At 43.3% G+C, this 20,795-nt stretch overlaps 1 protein-coding gene across 3 annotated transcripts in view; it reads left to right on the top strand.

Annotated features, from left to right (window-relative positions):
• Nucleotides 1-20,325, top strand: part of MAPRE1 (microtubule associated protein RP/EB family member 1) — a 30,557-nt gene extending 10,232 nt beyond the window's left edge. For all 3 annotated transcript variants that reach the window (XM_035298108.3, XM_035298106.3, XM_035298107.3), the window contains exons 3-7: nt 5,333-5,478; nt 9,180-9,387; nt 12,238-12,359; nt 16,568-16,720; nt 18,595-20,325. In XM_035298108.3, coding sequence (XP_035153999.2) covers nt 5,333-5,478; nt 9,180-9,387; nt 12,238-12,359; nt 16,568-16,720; nt 18,595-18,651 — 686 coding nt within the window. In that variant the 3' untranslated portion in view covers nt 18,652-20,325. The remainder of the gene's footprint in view (nt 1-5,332; nt 5,479-9,179; nt 9,388-12,237; nt 12,360-16,567; nt 16,721-18,594) is intronic.
• Nucleotides 20,326-20,795: the final 470 nt, after the last annotated feature.

Here is a 20,795-nt window from a genome sequence, read left to right as displayed (position 1 = left end):
GCTGCAGTGCAGATGACCTGGTCCTCATGCTTTGAGTGTGTTATCACACCCCTAACAATGCAGATCTGCTCTGATACTTCTGTTTGGGGGATACTTTTGCCCTGCCTGTCATTACTTAAAATCCCAGGTTTGTTTTCTCAGGCTAGCTCCCTTTCCCAGGTACTCTATTTGCAGCTATGATTCCACCTTTTTTCCAGTGTCCCAGGCCTGAGAAGCATCTTTTGAGGTGAATTCACAGTTTAATTGTCTTCTGAAGGATCTTCTAGATCCAGCCCCTTCTCAGATTGCTCCTGCTGCTGCAGAGGCCTCCTGACTACACAGAGTTCCCTCTAAGTTCCCAGCCCCCATCTTCCCTTTTGTTACATTTCGTAAGTCTGCAGCCGTGCTGAGGGGTAGTTTTATCTAGTCATGCTTCCAGTAATATCTCTTCAAATATGGTTTTTTTTTTTTTTTTTTTTTTTTTGAGACGGAGTTAAGCTTTTGTTACACAGGCTGGAGTGCAGTGGTGCCATCACGGCTCACTGCAACCTGCGCCTCCTGGGTTCAAGCAATTCTCCCGTCTCAGCCTCCTGAGTAGCTGAGATTACAGGCATGTGCCACCATGCCCAGCTAATTTTTTGTATTTTTTTTTGTAGAGACGGGGTTTCACCATGTTGACCAGGATGGTCTTGATCTCTTGACCTCGTGATCCACCCTCCTCGGCCTCCCAAAGTGCTGGGATTACAGGCTTGAGCCACCGCACACGGCCTCTCCAAATACTTTTGCCTAAGTCTTCGAGCACCACCTTGATTTTTTTCCCTTGCTTTACTTAAAGCACAACAAAACAGAAGATAGGAAGCTCATTTTCTTCTGGTTATGAATAGTTAGGTCTTCATTGAAAAAACATTAAAGGCTGGATGTGGTAGCTTATGCCTGTGATCCAGCACTTTGGGAGGCCAAAGTGAGAGGATCATCTGAGCCCAGGAGTTTGAGACCAGCCTAGGCAACATGACAAAATCCTGTCTCTAAAAAAGATAAAAGAAAGAAACATGAAGGAAACCATAATCTGCTGTAATGTCACAAATTAGTGATAATCATTGTTATCTTTTATCTGTATTTTTTTTCTATTTGTGGCTCTATTGAGTGCTTTCCATAGGCTAAGCACTTTCTTTTGTTTGTTGTTTTTTGAGATGGAGTCTTACTCTTTTGCCCAGGCTGGAGTGCAGTGGCTTGATCTTGGCTCATAGCAACTCCTGCCTCCTGGGTTCAAGCAGTTATTGTGCCTCAGCCCCCCAAGTAACTGGGATTACAGGCGTGTGCCACCACTCCCAGCTAATTTTTGTGTTTTTAGTAGAGGCAGGTTTTACCATGTTGGCCAGGCTAGTCTTGAGCTCCTGATCTTGGGTGATCTGCCTGCCTTGACCTCTCAAAGTGCTGGGATTACAGGCATGAGCTACCATGCCTGGCCATGCTAAGTACTTTCCAAAATGTGTGTGTGTGTGTTTTTTTTTTTTTTTTGAGGTGGAGTCTTGCTGTGTTGCCCAGGCTGGAGTACAGTGGCGCTATTTCAGCTCACTGCAACCTCTGCCTCTCCCTGGTTCAAGCAATTCTCTTGCCTCAGTCTTGTGAATAACTGGGACTACAGGCGCACACTGCTGTGCCTGGCTAATTTTTTAGTAGAGACCAGGTTTCACCATGTTGCTCAAAGTGGTCGCGAACTTCTGAGCTCAGGTGATCTGCCCGCCTCGGCTTCCCAAAGTGCTCCCAAAGGCATGAGCCACCGCACCCGGCCCCATAGTGTTTTACATGTGTAATTTGGAGGGTAAGGACTCTCATCTGCCTTTTACAGATAGGAAAACTGAGACACAGAGTTAGACAACTTACCTAGGGTTACTCATATTTGACATACTGTATATGCAGGGTTTTTTTTTTGTTTTTTTTTTGAGACAGGGTCTCCCTTTGTCACCCAGCCTGGAGTACAGTGGCGTGATCTCAGCTCACTGTAGCCTCAACCTCCTGGACTCCCCAAGTAGTGGGGGCTATAGGTGTGTGCCTCCATGCCCAGCTAATTTTTTTGTTTTTTGTTTTTTGAAACAGAGTTTCACTCTTGTTGCCCAAGCTGGAGTGCAGTAGCGCCATCTCGGCTTACTACACTCTCCGCCTCCCAGGTTCAAGCAATTCTTGTGCCTCAGCCTCCCGAGTAGCTGGCCTGACAGCATGCTCCACTAATGTTTTGTATTTTTAGTAGAGATGGAGTTTTACCATGTTGGCCAGGCTGGACTTGAACTCCTGACCTCAAGTGATCCACCGGTTTCCTCCTCCCAAAGTGTTAGGATTGCAAGCGTGAGCCCCCAAATCCGGCCAAATTAGGATTTTTAAAATGTCTTTTAAAATATAACAGTCTCCTTGGCTGGGCGCAGTGATTTCAAGCCTGTAATTCCAGCACTTTCGGAGGCTCTCGGTGAATCATGAGGTCAGGAGTTCGAGACCACACTGGTCAACATGGCATAACCCTGTCTCTACTAAAAAAATACAAAAATTAGCTGGGTGTGGTAGTGCGAGCCTGTAATCCCAGCTACTCAGGAGGCTGAGGGAGGATACTTGCTTGAACCCAGGAGGCGGAGGTTACAGTGAGCTGAGATCCGACCACTGCACTCCAGCCTGGATGACAGTGTGACTCTGTCTCTAAAAATAAAATATAAGTTTCCCCTCTTCATACAATTTGTTGAAGAAACTGGGACATTTGCCTTTAGAATTTTCAAAGCTATTAAAGTGTTCTATTTTTTAAAATATAAATACTTCTGCTGGACCAGGCCTAAAAGATAAATATTTCTAATTTAATGCTTGGCACTTAGAATGCCCTCAGTGTGGCCAGGCGCAGTGGCTCATGCCTGTAATCCCAGCACTTTGGGAAGCTGAGGTGGGCGGATCACCTGAGGTTGAGTGTTGAAGACCAGTGTGACCAACATGGAAAAACCCCATCCCTACTAAAAATACGAAAATTACCCAGTCATGATGGCACATTGCTGTAATCCCAGCTACTCTGGAGGCTAAGGCAGGAGAATCACTTGAACCTTGGAGGCAGAGGTTGTGGTGAGGTGAGATTGCACCATTGCACTCCAGCCTGGGCAACAAGAGGGAAACTCCATCTCAAAAAAAGAATACCCTCAGTGTATTTTTGTTGGATCAGTAAATAAATCAGTCACCTCAAAATCAAGGCTTTAGGTGGGGCGCAGTAACTCATGCCTGTAATCCCAGCACTTTGGGAGGCCGAGGTAGGCAGATTACAAGGTCAGGAGTTCAAGACTAGTCTGACCAAGATGGTGAAACCCCATCTCTACTAAAAGTACAAAACAATTAGCTGGGCATGGTGGCACATGCCTGTAATCCTAGCTACCCTGGAGCCTGAGGCAGGAGAATTGCTTGAACCAGGGAGATGGAGGTTGTAGTAAGCTAAGATCACACCACTGTACTCCAGTCTGGCGACAGAGCGAGACTCTGTCTCAGAAAAATAAAATAAAATAAAGACTTTAACCTTTTGAAGATCCTTTCTACTAAGAATGTCACTCTGGTCACTGAAGCACTCCTGCTTTGTTTATGTTGACTTTCCAAAAATAACGGTAACTGAACATGCTGGAACTGGCAGAGAACTGGTTCGGCCTGACCTCTAGTAAGTTGAATATGCATTTTATGGCTATCTTTAATTCTGCAAATTACCTGTTGTTTAGCCACTGGTTTAGCTTGTTCCTTTGGCAGATGAACTCTAGAAGGGCAGTAAATACACAGTGAGGCCTGCTCTGAATTAGGAGAGTTCAGTTTGTTGTCAATAAGATAAATATTTTTCCTAGAAAGTTTAAGCATTAATAAAACAGTTTTTGGAAAAAAAAATGGGCAAGTCGGGGAAGGAATGAAATTGGGGCTAATGGGGTAAAAATATTGCAATAATTTATTATAGTCTCTCTCTTTTTTTTTTTTTTTTTTGAGGTGAGGTCTCCCTCTGTCCACCAGACTGGAGTGCAGTGATGCGATCATGGCTCACTGTAGTCTCTTATCTCCTGGCTCAAGTGATCCTCCCACCTCAGCCTCCTGAGTAGCTGGGACCACAAGTGCATGCCAACATGCCTGGCTAATTTTGGTATTTTTTGTAGAGACAGGGTTTCGCCATGTTGCCTAGGCTGGTCCTGAACTCCTGGACTCAAGTGATCTGCCTGCTTCCCAAAGTGCCGAGATTACAGGGCTGAGCTAATGGGCCTGGACTTTACAGTTAATTTTTTTTTTTTAATTTAATAGAGGAACACAAAAATGTCTTTGATTCAACCTTGTTAATTAAATGATAAGTTGGTCAGATGCTCTACAAAAAGAAAAAAACTTAGACATAGTAGCACATGCCTATAGTCCCAGCTACTCCAGAGGCCAAGGTGGGAGGATCACTTGAGCCTGGGAGGTGGGTTGCAGTGAGCTGAGATTGTGCTACTGCACTCCAGCCTGGACAACAGTGAGACCCTGTTTCAAAAAAAAAGAAAGAAAATAAATGATAGGTTTAACGTATTTAGAGATTTAAAAATCCCAGGGAGACAGACGTCTTAGGGAACAAAATGTTTTTTTATCTAGATCAAGGATGGATCTTTGAAATACTCCTATGAAGAGGAGGATATTTCTTTGTGAAAAATCAGAAAATGTTACTTCTGTTTTCTGTATTTTGGGCCTTCATTTTTCTTTCTTTTCTTTTTTGAGAGAGTCCCAGGCTGGAATGCAGTGGTATGTTCTCGGCGCACTGCAACCTCTGACTCCTGGGTTTAAGCAATTCTCTTGCCTCAGCCTCCCGAGTAGCTGGGATTACAGGCAACCGCTGTAATGCCTGCCTAATTTTTTTTCTTTTTTTATTCCTATTATCCAACGGAATTCTCAATTTTTTTGTGTGTTTTAATAGAGATGGGGTTTCTCCATGTTGGCCAGGCTAGTCTTGAACTCTGGACCTCAGGTGATCTGGCCGCCTTGGCCTCCCAAAGTGCTGGGATTACAGGCATGAGCCACCATGCCCAGCCTCATTTTTCTTTCTAGTGGTCATTTTATTGTCACAATGATTACCAATAAAGAACAGGAGTTTTAAAATTTAGTAGAAACACTCTTTTTCTCCTTATAGGCGTCTGGCTTGCGAGTCTGTTGTAGAATATATGGGGTAAAACCACAGTCTTGTTACAGATTTTAAAAATGGACTTCCCATGTAGTCAGTAAAGCTTTTGGTTTTTGTAGGTCTACTTCACAACTTTTAAGATTATATTTGGTTTAAGTGGGTCTGGGAAAAAGTTCACCATGCTGCTTTAATTGTATTTTTCTGTCGTTCTTCATTCAGGGGCTGCCTATTGTCAGTTTATGGACATGCTGTTTCCTGGCTCCATTGCCTTGAAGAAAGTGAAATTCCAAGCTAAGCTAGAACACGAATACATCCAGAACTTCAAAATACTACAAGCGGGTTTTAAGAGGATGGGTGTTGACAAAGTAAGTAAATGTTACTGTTTTATTGAGATTAATATTTCTTAACTAATGATATAAGGATATAGATGCTAGTGGTTTTTTTTTTTTTTTTTTTTTTTTTTGAGACAGAATCTCACTTTGTCACCAGGCTGGAGTGCAGTGACTTGATCTCGGCTCACAGCAGCCCCTGCCTCTGCTGTGAGTTAGAAGTGATTCTTCTACCTCAGCCTCTCCAGTAGCTGGGATTACAGGTGTGCACCACCATGCCCAGTTAATTTTTGTGTTTTTAGTAGAGATGGGGTTTCACCATGTTGGCCAGGCTGGTCTTGATCTCCTGACCTCGTGATCCGCCTGCCTCAGCCTTCCAAAGTGCTGGGATTACAGGTGTGAGCCACTCAGCCTGGCCAATGCTTGCTTATTTTTTTTTGCTAGCTTTGGACATTTTCTTTTTCCCCAATTTAGTTAACTTTTCTCAGTTAACACAGAATTTACTGGGAGCAGTTTCCCTCTACCTTCTTGCCCCTATTCCTTTTGCTGTCGTTCTTCATCATCTGTGAGGTTAGTAGCTGTTTAGAAGAGTCAACCTGTAAATTTGTACAGTGATTTTTATTTTTATTTTATTTTATTATTATGGTTTTCTTTTTGAGATGGAATTTTGCTCTTGTTGCCCAAGGTGGAGAGCTGGCACCATCTTGGCTCACTGCAGCCTCCTCTTATGTTCAAGTGATTCTCCTGCCTCAGCCTCCCGAATAGCTGGGATTACAGGCATGTACCACCACCCCCAGCCAATTTTATATTTTTAATAGAGACAGGGTTTCTCCATGTTGGTCAGGCCGGTCTCAAACTCCCGACCTCAGATGATTTGCCTGACTCAGCCTCCCAAAGTGCTGGGATTATAAGTGTGGGCCACTGCACCTGGCTACACAGTAATTTTTTAAAAATAAAAATCACTGGCCGCCAAGGTGGGTGGATCACGAGGTCAGGAGATCGAGACCATCCTGGTAAACGTGGTGAAACCCCATCTCTACTAAAAATATAAAAAAATTTTGTATTTGAGTGTGGTGGCACAGGCTTGTAGTCCCAGCTACGAGGGAGGCTGAGGCAGGAGAATTGCTTGAACCTGGGGCTGAAGTTGCAGTGAGCTGAGATCGCCCACTGCACTCCAGCCTGGGTAACAGATCTAGTAGTCTGGGATCTAAGTCTCTTAATCTGGATTTACTTCTGTAAAAGCATACTGTATGTTCCAATAGAGAAGATTCTAGGCCAGGCATGGTGGCTTACACTTGTAATCCCAGCACTTTGGAAGCTGAGGTGGAGAAGGTTCTAGAAATACTTGCTTTTTATAGAAAGATACAAGGAGGCTCCGTGGTGGGTGCTATAAAACTCCTTTCTGCCCCCAAAGTTTTTTGAAGGTAACAGAAACGTGGTCCACCAGACATGGTTTAGCACAAACACCTCTGTTTTAGCAGATAATAGATTAAGTAGTTTGTCCCTTCCCCCACCCTTTGAAGGGTTTATTCGACTCTTGCAACTTCCACGTCCCAGGTTCAAATGATTCCCCTACCTCAGCCTCCCGAATAGCTGGGACTACAGGCATGGGCCACCACGCCCAGATATTTTTATGTATTTTAGTAGAGACGGGGTTTCACCATGCTGGCCACGGATGGTCTAGATCTCCTGACCTCGTGATCTGCCTGCCTCAGCCTCCCAAAGTGCTGGGATTACAGGCAGGTGTGAGCCACTGCCCCTGGCTGGATTTATCCTTTTAAGCCGTTTTTTGGGGGATAACCTTTTTTTTTTTTTTTTTGGCAAAAGTAACACCCCCAGTTATCTTGCTGGTGTGTCTGGTTTTTATTTATTTTGAAACCAGGCTTATTTTTTATTTTAGTTTTGTCTGTATACAATATGTAAAATAGGTGTTTATAGAATAAGAATATCACTTAGTTTCCAGGCGTAGTTTAAATAGGTATAGCTTATATATAGTAATTTTACATTCATTATCATGGAATTATATTTTATTTTTTGAATATGGAAAATGTCTATAAAGTATATAAAAGTAATAATAGTATATAAATAATAAATAGTAAATAAATAGTGTAATGATCCCCCATGTACCTCAACGGTTAGCATGGCCAATTTTGTTTTATATCTAATTCTGTCCCATCCTGTGTATTCCTGGGTTATTAAAGTGAGTTCAGAGATAATATTTGTGAATATTTCAGTATTATACAAAGAAATTTTTAAAAATTATATTTGTCAGAGTGGTGTATATAGTTAGATTATTGCATGGATTCTTTTTATAATAAATTAATTGCATCTGGAATTGTTGGAGAATAAAAGATAGTTAAAAGCCAGGCATGGTGGCTGATGCCTGTAGCTACTTTGGAGGCTGAAGCAGGAGGATCACTTGAGCTTAGGAGTTTGAGGCAGCAGTGACCTATGATTGGACCACTATAGACTCCAGCCTGGGCAACAAAGCAAGACCCCATCTCTTAAAAAAAAAATTAAAAAGTTAAGTTCTGGCCAACACTTAGTGATTTGAATACTTGAAAACACAGTATTCTTGTACAATAAAAACACAAAGTCCTTATGTATATTTGTTGTTAACCGTTGTTTGTGGGGTTTTTTTTTGGTGTTTTTTCTGTTTTTTGAGTTGAGGTCTTGTTGTTACTGTTGTTTGTGTTTTTTCAGTTTTTGTTTTTTTTTTTTTTTTGAGATGAAGTCTTGCTGTGTTGCCAGTGCTGGTCGAAATTCCTGGGCTCAAGCAGTCTTCATGAGTAGCTAGGATTGTAGGTTTGCACAGCACTGTACCCAGCAAGTATGTTTTAAGAGGATTTGGAATTACTTGAAAAACATGTCATTTTGTAGAAATCTATTCTGAGACTTATTCTGCATCTTGATCTATTTTCAGGTCAGAATTTTTTTTTCTTTTGAGACAGAGTCTTGCTCTGTTGCCTAGGCTGAAGCACAGTGGTGTAATCTCAGCTCATTGCAACCTCTACCTCCTGAATTCAAGCAATTCTTATGCCTTAGCCTCCTGAGTAGCTGGGATTACAGGCGCCCGCCACCACACCCGGCTAATTTTTGTATTTTTAGTAGAGATGGGGTTTCACCATGTTGGCCAGGCTGGTCTTGGACTCCTGACCTCAAGTGATCCGCCCACCTTGGCCTCCCAAAGTGCTGTGATTACAGGTGTGAGCCACCACACTCAGCCCAGAATTTTTTTGAACACAGTTCATTGTAGATGCCCAGGCTGGTCTCAAGCTCCTGACCTGAGGCAATTTTTCTGCCTGCCTTGGCCTCCCAAAGTGCTGGAATTATAGGTATAAGCCACCATGCCTGGCCTGTACAGTGGATTTCATGTTTTGTGACAGGCACTGTGGCCATACAAGTTATATGGGGGACTTACTCTTTATTGCATGACACTTGGGTCACAACTTAGGACGTGCTTGGACGTGTGTATGTGTCTTCTGTGATAATTGTTCCTTTTTTGTTTCTGATTCCTTTTCATAAATTTGAGAGAGTTGGGAGGGGTTGGTAAGTGTAGGTACTCTTGAAGGCGTACCAAATGAAACTTGCTTTATAAATTTAGGGGCTTAGCCCTAAGGTCTGTAAAATGTTTTTTTCTCTTTTTGGCAGAGCTTTATAATGATTTGATGAATGGACTAGTTTGATGCTTGTCAAAAGCCTCTTGCTTTGGGCTGAACAGTTGTTTTTCTCTGCAGATAATTCCTGTGGACAAATTAGTAAAAGGAAAGTTTCAGGACAATTTTGAATTTGTTCAGTGGTTCAAGAAGTTTTTTGATGCAAACTATGATGGAAAAGACTATGACCCTGTGGCTGCCAGACAAGGTCAAGAAACTGCGGTGGCTCCCTCCCTCGTTGCTCCAGCTCTGAATAAACCGAAGAAACCTCTTAGTTCTAGTAGTACAGGTAAAAAAACAACCCCCAAAATGTTTCCAAACAATAGTGTTCCAGATAATCATTTAGCATTCAACTAGCATTTTTTCAGTAGCCATAGGCTTGGGGAGCTTAAGAAATGTGATCCCAGGCATGTGGCCAGAGCATGGATTCTGGCATCAGGCAGGTAACTTTTTGTCCTTAGGTATCTGTAGCCCTGTGTAAGCTACTTCATCTCTGCCCCACAGTTTCCTCATCCATAAAATGGGAATTTTAATACTTGCCCCAGAGGGTTTTTGAAACTTGAACAAGTTACCGTGTGTAGTTTTGCCCAAGCTCTAGAAATCTATAAGGCTAGCTCACTTAAGAGAGCGTCAGTTAGTTCCAGAACAAGGGTGTTTTTACAGAGCCCTGGGATGGGAAGTTATATCAGAGCTGAACTCCTTGAAGGAGCTCTCAGACTGCTTTTGGCTGTCTGTGTCATTCTGTCTGTAGACCAGCTTTTTTGTGTACCTACAGCTTCCCTACCTGCCCTAGAACTTTAGCTGCTAATTGACTCTGGCTTGCCATGGTGCTAGAAGAGTCTACGGGGTAGGGAGAGGCTGATTTTACAGACCTTCTCAAAAGGTTACGGGCTTGATAGCTTTCCCAAGATGTGTTTACAGTAATACAGAATGTGTATATTTTGGGGCAGGGTAGATATTTTACAGATGCTAATTGCTTCTTTTCCAGAAGATAGCAAGAATATTAGTTAAGGTTTTGTAATACCTTGAGAGAGCCTGGTTCAACTGATAGAGAGGGTAGGTTGAGTGCTTTCCAAATGGCTTTATGGAGAGAGAATTTGCATGCCATAGGGATAAGTATGCTTTTCTAATTAAAGTATAAAATTAAATGGTTGTTAATATATCCAAAGAGTTGTGCATCTGTCACCACAATCAATTGTAGAACATTTTCATCACTCCGAAAGGAAACCTTGTGTAATCCCAGCTCTTTGGTAGGCTAAGGCAGGCAGATCACTTGAGGTCAGGAATTCAAGACCAGCCTGCACAACATGGTGAAAACTTGTCTCTACTAAAAATAGGAAAATTAACTGGGCACGGTGGTAGCTGTAATCCCAGCTACTCAAGAGGCTGAGGCAGGAGAATCGCTTGAAACTGGGAGGTGGAGGTTGCAGTTAGCAAAGTAGCGCCACTACTCTGCAGCCTGGGTGAGAGAGCACGACTCTGTCTCAAGAGGGAAAAAAAAAAAAAAGAAACCTTGTGTATAGTTAATAGTTGTCACTTCCCACTTTCCCCAGCTTTTCCTCCTCCCTCCAGCCCTGAGCAGTCACTAATCTACTTTCTGTCTCTGGATTTGCCAATTCTGAACTTTTCCTATACATGGAATCATAGATATGTGGTCTTTTGTGTCTGGCTTCTTTTATTCTGCCTGCTGTTTTCAAGGTTTCTTCATGCTCTAGCACGTATCAGTCCTTCATTCTTTTTATTGTAGAAAAATATTCCATCACATGGAACATCACATGGAACATCAGTTCGTGGTTATTTGCATTGTTTCCCACTTGTTGGCAGATGTGAATAATGCTGCTATGAACGTTCATATACAGCTTCTGTGTGGACTGTGTTTTGGTTTCTCTCAGTTACAGATGGAAGAGTATATACTCTGGGAGCAGAATTGCTGGGCCATGTGTTGACTTTGTGTTTAACCTTTTGCAGAACTACCTGTTTTCCAAAGTGTCTGAGCCATTTACATTCCCATCAGCAGTATGTGAGGGTTCCCGTTTCTCTAGATATTGAATACTTTTTATTCTTTAGCTGTTTAGAATGGGAAACTGCGTAGATAACCCTGTGCATTTCAGATGCTGATACCAGTTGAGTGGAGACTTGCATTAAGCATTTAGTCTTTGGGATAAGCATGATAGAAAGAGCCATCCAGAGGAAATACCTCTTACAGTGGGTGAAAGGCTTTGTGATTATAGTTTGGGGTATTAGGAAGATTAGATATTTCCAAACCTGGCATGTAATATACAAACTTTACAAAATAATTGCTAAGTAAGTGAATCGTTACTGATCCATATACCTTGAGGTTTAGCCTGTTCTTGATTATTTTTACTTGTAGATAGGTTGCCTCCTTTACTCCTTTGTTCTTGTCTTTGTCTGCTTTGGGCTGTAAATAGTGAGAGACGTCTATAAATACTAGTCGGTGTGATGCTTTTCTCTCCTCACCCTTCTAAACACTTTCTAAAAGGTACACAAAGATAAAGATTTTAAAGCAATTCATGGAATTGCTTTAAATGGAACTGCTCTCCTGTTCTTATGGATTACTTCCCTCTTCCAGCCCAAAGAGTCTGACGTGAGGAGTTAGAAGGGACCTAACTTTGCAGATGGGGAGCAGTGGGCACCTGGCAACAGCCAGGACTGTGTGCTCATACCTGGCGTGAAGTCTGCCTGTGCTTCACGAAGCTGGATTTGGTTTGTAGATGTGTTAAGTAAATCTTAGCTGTGGTAACCAACATGAAAAAACCTGTTTGTGGATTTGGTCAGAGCTGGGTTAAGGTGGATCATCTCTATGCACTGGAACGACTGTACCCCTTTCAGATTTTAGTCCTATTCACCGCAGCGGAGAAAAGACCTTACTGAAGGACTTACTCCCAGCATGAAACATCATGGCTGAAATTGGCACTTAAATCTGCTGCCAGGATAGAAACTACTAGTAAGCAAATGTGGGGGTGTTGTCTTGTATGCTGGGGCTCCCTGGCATTGGTTTCCTTCACTGAACACCTTGTGGAAGGCAGTTGGTCATAAGCTTCTTCGTGTTGTCTTGTGGATTTTTTTTTTTGTTTGATCTGAAGTTACTCCTTTCAAAAACGTGTGCTCTCTTTTTCAGCTCCCCAGAGGCCCATCTCAACACAGAGAACTGCTGCGGCTCCTAAGGCTGGCCCTGGTGTGGTGCGAAAGAACCCTGGTGTGGGCAATGGGGATGACGAGGCAGCTGAGTTGATGCAGCAGGTGGGCACCCCTGTGTTTAGCATATGAGTCACCTTGGGGGATAGGATACTTGGGGTGGCTGGGGTGCCTTGTCCGTGTTCTTAGATGAAGATCTGCCTTGTTTGCTTGCCAGAGCATGTGACGTGTGAGCCTGAGGTGCTGGACAGGGAGCATGAGTTTAGAGGTGAGTGGGGAGGGATCAGGCGTGTCTGGACTCTCTTAGTGTGACAGAAGCCTGTGTCTGCTTGGAAGCAAGCCCTTAGAATAGAATCCTATTGAATGTTTCTGGAATACTACCAGGGACCTGGGATTTGGAGAATGAAAGATAAAGGAGATCTCCTTTCTGAATAATGTTTTTTCTTTTTGAGACCGAGTTTCACTCTTGTTGCTCAGGCTGGAGTGCAATGGTGCCATCGCGGCTCACTGCAACCTCAGCCTCCTGAGTAGCTAGGATTACAGACATGTGCCACCATGCCTGACTAATTTTGTGTTTTTAGTAGAGATGGGGTTTCTCCATATTGGTCAGGCTGGTCTTGAACTCTTGACCTCACGTGATCCGCCTGTCTTGGCCTATCAAAGTGCTGGGATTACAGGCATGAGCCACCACACCTGACATTTTTTTTAGACGGAATTTTGCTCTTGTTGTCCAGGCTGGAGTGCAGTGGTGTGATCTTGGCTCACTGGAACCTCCACCTCCTGGGTTCAAGTGATTTTCCTGCCTCAGCCTCCCAAGTAGCTGGGATTTACAGGTGCCTGCCATCACACCCTGCTAATTTTGGAATGTTTAGTAGAGATGGGGTTTCACCATGTTGGTCAGGCTAGTCTTGAACTCCTGACCTCAAGTGATCTGCCTGCCTCAGCTTCCCAAAGTGTTAGGATTACAGGAGTGAGCCACTGGGCGCAGCCCTGAATAATTTTATAAAAAGGATTCTGCAGTCTTTCTGCTGAGTTTTGGACTGGGGTAACTAGAGGTTGAAATTGAGAGTAGGACTGGTATGAAAAGCCTGTTGCTCTTCTGGTTCTGTGCTTAGTAATTTGGTGATTTGAAATGTCTTCTTCAGGAGTAAATGTCCTTAAGGCACTTGTCAGAGGTCTCTGTCAGTCAAAACAAGTTTTACACATTTTCTCACTAATCCTTGTAGTTGGTTTGTTTGCTTTCTTTCAGATGATTCTTTTGTTCATTCCATTAACAAATTTTTTTTTTTTTTGAGACGGAGTCTTGCTCTGTTGCTCGGTCTGGTACAGTGGCGTGATCTTGGCTCACTGCAGCCTTCGCCTCCCGGGTTCAAGCTATTCTCCTGCATCAGCCTTCTGAGCAGCTGAGATTACAGGTGCATGCCACCATGTCAGGCTAATTTTCGAATTTTATTAGAGATGGGTTTCACCATGTTGGTCAGGCTGGTCTCAAACTCCTGACCTTGTGATCCACATGCCTGGGCCTACCGAAGTGCTGGGATTACAGGCGACAGGCACTGCGTCTGGCCTAAATTTTATTAAAAATGTATATATTTTTTACAAAATAGAAATAGGGTCTCACTCTGTTGCCAGGGCTGGTCTCAAGCTCCTGGGCTTAAGTGATCCTCCTGCCTCAGCCTCTTAATGTGCTAGAATTACAGGTGTGAGTCACTATGCCTGGCTCCATTGACAAATTCTGGGATGCTCTGTGATTCTAGTGATTGAATACTTTTACTTTTCTAAAAGCCAAGTCCTAAAACTTGGGGGAACTGATCTCTAATGCCAAACCTCTCATCACCCACACTCCTAAGAAATCAGGACAGTGAGAACCTGCCCAGAGATAACATTTTACTTTTTTTTTTTTTTATTTTTGAGACTGAGTCTCGTACCGTTGCCCAGACTGTAGTGCAGTGGTGCAATCTCAGCTCACTGTAACCTCTGCCTCCCGGGTTCGAGCCATTCTCCTGCCTCATCCTCCTGAGTAGCTGGGACTACAGGCATGCGCCACCACACCCAGCTAATTTTTGTATTTTTAGTAGAGATGGGTTTCACCATGTTGGCCAGGATAGTCTTGCTCTCTTGACCTCATGATCTGCCCGCCTCAGCCTCCCAAAGTATTGGGATTGCAGGTGTGAGCCACCGTACCTGGCCAGCATTCCTTTTTATAAGCTCTTTTGACTTCCTTTCCTCCTTGGTCATTAATACCACCAGGCATGTGGTTAGAAGGCTCCTTCTGTGCCTCTTGGGTGGTGGAGCTGAAGCCCCGAGGCCGTTTCCTGCTGGAGTTGGTCAACTCTGGACCTGTGTGATCCCTGCTCTTTGGGGCTACTGGTTTCAGGAAAGGGAGCAAACTATAGCAAAAGCAGAGGTGGGGAGAATGAGGGGAAATGGGTGATTTAACTTTGCCAGCCACCAGGCAGTAGCTGTACTGAGAGATAGGGTCTTGCTGTGTCACCCAGACTAGAGTGCAGTGGCACATTCATAGCTCACTGCAGCCTTGAACTCTTGGGCTCAAACGATTCTCCTGCCTCAACCTCTTAAGTAGCTGGTACTATAGGCATACACCACCCTACCTGACTAATTTTTAGATTTTTTGTAGATAGTTTTTGCCGTGTTGCCCAGGCTGGTCCCGAGTTCCTAGCCTCAAGTGATCCAGTCACCTTGACCTCCCAAAGCTTTGAGATTACATGTGTGAGCCACCGCACCTGGCCCCAGGTGCTTTATTGAAACTTTCATGATTTTTGATTTCTGTGGTTGGTAAAGGAAAAGTGATAGACTGTCTAGAACTGTGATTCTGGTTTGGTCTGACAAGACTTTGATGATTCACTTTGAAGTCAGCTTTGATAAAATTGTCCTGGTGATGTTGCCTGCTCCTCATCTCGGGATGCTTTTTGAATGCATGTTATAAAGAGGGTCCTTTCTTCCTGGGATGAGACTGGATCTCTTCTGTTGTGTTTAGCGTCTTCATCAGGCTGTGGGGAAGCTAGATAAGCTATTTGTTTTTGTTTTTAAATTTTTATTATTTATTTTTTAAAAAGAGAGTCTTGCTACGTTGTCACGACTGGCTTTTTTTTTTTTTTTTTTTTAAATGGAGTCTTGCTCTGTTGCCCAGACGGGAGTGCAGTGGTGCAATCTTGGCTCACTACAACTTCTGCCTCCCAGTTCAAGTAGTTCTCTGCTTCAGCCTCCCTAGTAGCTCGAATTACAGTCGCCTGCCACCACGCCCAGCTAATTTTTTTGTATTTTTAGTAGAGCTGGGGTTTTACCATCTTGGCGAGGCTGGTCTTGAATTCTGACCGCATGAGCCACCATGCCCGGCTGCGACTGGCTTTTAACTCTCGGGCTCAAGCGATTCTCCCAATTCAGCCTCCAGAGTAGCTGAGGTTAGGTGTGCACCACTGCACACCTGACATGCTTTTGTTTTTGTGGCTGTAAGTTCAGAAGACTGGACTAGATGACTTCTCTGGTCCCCTCTGACTTGTAGCATTCCCTGTTGCCGAGGTTGTTCTCAGAGGCTGTACCTTGAATTTTGTTGCTTGACTTTCCATGCTGCTCTATGGCCCTGGCCTGTAAATACAGGTTTTTATGAGGGTTTTATGCTGCAGGATATGCCAAGAAACATGCATTCAGTGAGAGTTAAATTGAATTCAGTTGTCATAGATGTGAATACACTGGAATGAAGATGCACCATGGCTAAAGTACACATAAGACTGTGAGTGTTACAACATTAATTGCTCTTGGCTAGAGTCCTGGCCTAAGCATTGAGACTTAATTTCTTTATAGCCTCTTAAGGGGAATCAGAGCCCCTCAGTGGGGCTCATGGAGGATCAGCGCACTTTCCATTGGGCTTTGAAAAAGCTCCGTTGAGCCCTTTCCAGGGTCCTGTCCGTTGACCCCCTCATGCAATCAGACCTGGACTCGACTGACCAGTCCCTTGGTAAGGACTCAATTTATGATTGTCAGCCACCTTGACAGGCTGTAATTGTCTCAGGCTTCCCTAGTTTTTTCTCCTTCATCCTTTTTCAGTCCCTGAGAAGCGCCTGCATGTGTTAAGGTGTAGTCTGCCCTTTCTGGGAGCTGTTATTGTCAAGGTTGCCACGAACAAGTCTCTGTTGTTTTTCTGAGGCTGAAGAAAATTGACATTAAACTGAAGTGGTTTTTGTCTGTGTTGGAGTTTGATCAAAGACGACATCTCCTTTTGGGTTAGAAGTCTGTTTGATATTTTATTGCCATACTAATGCCAGGCATCTCGCTCTTTTTAACGTCTTGTGCAGGTCAACGTATTGAAACTTACTGTTGAAGACTTGGAGAAAGAGAGGGACTTCTACTTCGGAAAGCTACGGAACATTGAATTGATTTGCCAGGAGAATGAGGGGGAAAACGACCCTGTATTGCAGAGGATTGTAGACATTCTGTATGCCACAGATGTATGTGCTGACATGAGGATATTTTTCTTTCCATTTTACATAGTTGGGTTGGCAAGCTCTGTGCTGATGCTTGTTGTATTCCAGTGTTGTGTTCATCAAAAGACTTCATCTTTGACCCCTCAAAGTCAGCCAGAGGGCACCTCTGCCCAGCTTTAGCTTCTGCCTGAGGTCTCTGGGATTTTTGAAGAAGGAATAGGACAAGGAGGTGTCTGGCTTGCCCAGCATCTGTAGTGTGTGCCACAAACTGCTCTTAGCCAGGAGCAATTCCTACCCCACCTCCTATAGCTTGGATCCCTCAGCTTCAGGTGCTGCCTCTGTTTTATCAGGGCCCGAGGCATGCCCAGAGAAGCAGACGCAAGCTCCCTTTTTCACAACTTGCCCCCATATCATGTCATGTCCGGGCATGCGTTTTGCTTCCCTCCTAGGAATTTGCTCGGTTCCTATTCCCTCACAGTACTCCGTGATCAGGTTTCTTTGGATTCATGTTTATTGCAGAGCCAAATCTGCTGATATTAATCATGACATGTTAATTGATCAGGAAAGATTCATTTTTTTCTAGATTTGGTATCTGGCTGGCTGTGTCCACAGTTTAATGGTCATGTTTGTAATTCTGCATGCCTAGTAAAGTCTACAAATAGTAGGATCAGACGACAAGCGATTTGTAGTCTGTGTAGCACTATGCAAATATAAGGTAGTAATAGTGCTGTTATTTTCACTGTCCTTGAGACGTATCTTGTGAATTTCAGGGTATTAAGACAGATGACTGAAAAGTTGATAATTTGATGAATAAATCTTTATTTAGAGCTTGCTCTTTGCTATATAATGAAAAAAAAAAAAAAAAAAAGACAACAAAGATATAGGGGTCCTTGGTTTAGTCCGAGTATTATTTTAGTGGAGCCACATCTTAAGTTCAGCTATAGAGATTTAGTTAATAAAAATAAGATGGAGGTTGAAGTAGAAGCCTAATTTTTACAGCAGAATAGTATATAGCAATTTCCTGCTCTGAGTCCATGCCAGAATGCCCTCGGATGAGAATGAGGTGGGAGCCATCGAATCTGCTCTTTCCTTGTGCACTCAATTTTTCTGCCACTGATGTTGGGTCAGCCTTGCTGTTGTGAATATTTTGGGTCAAGCATGGCTCCTAAGTATAACAAAAGGAAGGTGTAAAAGAAAAGCTGGCTGCATAGACAGTTTATTGAGAGAGGACATTAGAGCAATGAACTTCTCAGGGGACTTCAGAGATTTTTGAGGGTAAAAATTTTATTTTATTTTTTTTTTAAAGAGATGGGGTCTCATGTCATTGCCCAGGCTGGTGTGCCTGATGGTGTGTGATCATGGCTCACTGCAGCTCCTGCCTTAGCCTCCTGAGTAGCTGGGAGTTTAGGCATGTGCCACCAGGCCTGGCTAGTTTTTTTTTTTTTTTTTAAGATAATGTCTCACTGGGTTGCCCAGGCTGGTCTGGAACTCCTGGGCTTAAGCCTTGCCTTCCAAAGTGCTGGAATTACAGGTATGAGCCATCACACCTGGCCTTCTCTTTCTTTTTTACAAGTATAACTGACATAATACACTGCACATATTTAAATTGTACATTTGATGGCATGGGTGAAATTACTACCATAATGAAGACAGTGTACATATCCATCACTTTCACAAGTCTGAGGTAAATTTGATTGTGCCCAGTTTTTGTCTTTGGTGAGATCCAGTTCCACTACCAGAGAAATAAAATAGCAGTCACCTGGCCTGTGTGATTAAATGCCAGGTGTGTGGTGGAGCTGGGATGAACCGTTGTCTTTGAGAGGCTTCAAGTATGAGAAAAGTGCACTCACAGTAGAAATGAATCTTCAGTGGCTTTCCCTCTCATTTTCCCATTTCAGGAAGGCTTTGTGATACCTGATGAAGGGGGCCCACAGGAGGAGCAGGAAGAGTATTGACAGCCTGGACCAGCAGAGCAACATCCGAATTCTTCACTCCAAATCATGTGCTTAACTGTAAAATACTCCCTTTTATTATCCTTAGAGGACTCACTGGTTTCTTTTCATAAGCAAAAAGTACCTCTTCTTAAAGTGCACTTTGCAGACGTTTCACTCCTTTTCCAATAAGTTTGAGTTAGGAGCTTTTACCTTGTAGCAGAGCAGTATTAACATCTAGTTGGTTCACCTGGGAAACAAAGAGGCTGACTGTGGGGCTCACTGTGCGGATGCGGGTCACACTGAGTGCTGGAGGAGGGGTTATGTTATACGCTGAGGCGGCGACCTCAGTGGAGTAATGTAAAGACTGAATTGAATTTTAAGCTAATGTGAAATCAGAGAATGTTGTAATAAATAAATGCCTTAAGAGTATTTAAAATATGCTTCCATATTTCAAAATATAAAATGTACATGACAGGAGATTTTGCATTTGACATTGTGTCTGGGAAGGAAGGGTCAGACTTTGGACCCTTTGGAACCTGCTGTCACAGGTCTTACAGGGCTGTTTGAATCCTCACAGGCCTAGGCTTTGGTCTAAAAGGAACATTTAAAAAGTTGCCCTGTAAAGCCATTTGGTGTCATTGACCAGTTGCATCCTTGCTAAAAGGCAAGAGGCATCGTTGCCGTAATAACAGAGGATGTGTTTCAGCCCTGCGACGTTTGAGTTGAAGAGCTCGGTTTTCATTGAGCATTTCTCTATTTTTCCAGTTGTCCCCGAAATTTCTAGGTATTATGTTTTTGGGGAAGTGAGGTGTGCCCAGTTGTTTAATCTGACAGCTACTTTTTGGGACTTGTCCATATCTCTGGGATTTCAATGGTGATTGTATCCCATCTTACTGTCTTTTGGGTTTACATTTACCACGTTTCTCTTCTCTGGTCCCCTTGCCCATTGGGGACTCCTCTTTGGCTCCTTGAAGTTTGCTGCTTAGAGTTGGAAATGCAGCAGGCAGGTGATCATGCTGCAGGTTCTTTCTGGGCCTCTGGCAAAGGGAGTGGTCAGTGAAGGCCATCGTTACCTTGGGATCTGCAAGGCTGGGGTGTTCTCGGGATCTGCTGTCCACAGCTCTCCACTGTAATCCGAATACTTTGCCAGTGCACTAATCTCTTTGGAGATAAAATTCATTAGTGTGTTACTAAATGTTAATTTTCTTTCGCAGAAAATACAGTACCGTGTCTGAATTAATTATTAATATTTAAAATATTTCATTCCTTAGCTCTCCCTGATTTGCTTTGCCCACAGCCTATTCAGTTCCTTTTTTCGCAGGATTCTGCAAAATGTGTCTCACCCACTACTGAGATTGTTCAGCCCCTGATGTATTTGTATTGATTTGTTTCTGGTGGTAGCTTGTCCTAAAATGTGTGTAGAAAGCAAGTGTTTTATGATAAAATTGTTGTGTAGTGCATGCTCTGTGTGGAATTCAGAGGAAAACCCAGATTCAGTGATTAACAATGCCAAAAAATGCAAGTAACCAGCCATTGTTCAAATGACAGTGGTGCTATTTCTCTTTTGTGGCCTTTTAGACTTTCGTTGCCCTAAAATTCCATTTTATTGGGAACCCATTTTCCACCTGGTCTTTCTTGACAGGGTTTTTTTCTACTTTAAACAGTTTCTAAATAAAATTCTGTATTTCAAGAGTATAATGTCTTCTGAAATTTGTCTTACCCTGGGTATATGCTGTTAGGTTCAAGTGATGAGAAACCAGTGCTTCTCTTTGTTCAATGAGGACTGATCTTTTCTAATCCTTTACTGTTTTTTCAGATGTGCGTCTTTCTTTTTTTTCTTTTCTTTTTCGAGACAGAGTTTTGCTGTTTTGTCCAGGCTGCAGTACGGTGGTGCGATCTCAGCTCACTGCAACCTCCGCCTCCCTGGTTCAAGCAATTGTCTGCCTCAGCCTCCTGAGTAGCTGGGATTACAGGCACCTGGCTAATTTTTTTTTGTATTTTTAGTCGAGATGGGGTTTCACCATCTTGGCCAGGCTAGTCTTGAACTCCTGACTTCCTGGTCTGCCTGCCTTGGCTTCCCAAAATGCTGGGATTACAGACATGAGCCACTGCGCCCGGCAAGATGTGCTTATTTCTAAGCTGACTTTGTTTTCTCTTCATTCACA

Source organism: Callithrix jacchus, chromosome 5, assembly GCF_049354715.1.
Source record: "Callithrix jacchus isolate 240 chromosome 5, calJac240_pri, whole genome shotgun sequence".
NCBI classification, from domain to species: Eukaryota; Metazoa; Chordata; class Mammalia; order Primates; family Cebidae; genus Callithrix; species Callithrix jacchus.
This window is presented reverse-complemented; position numbering and strand designations above follow the sequence as displayed.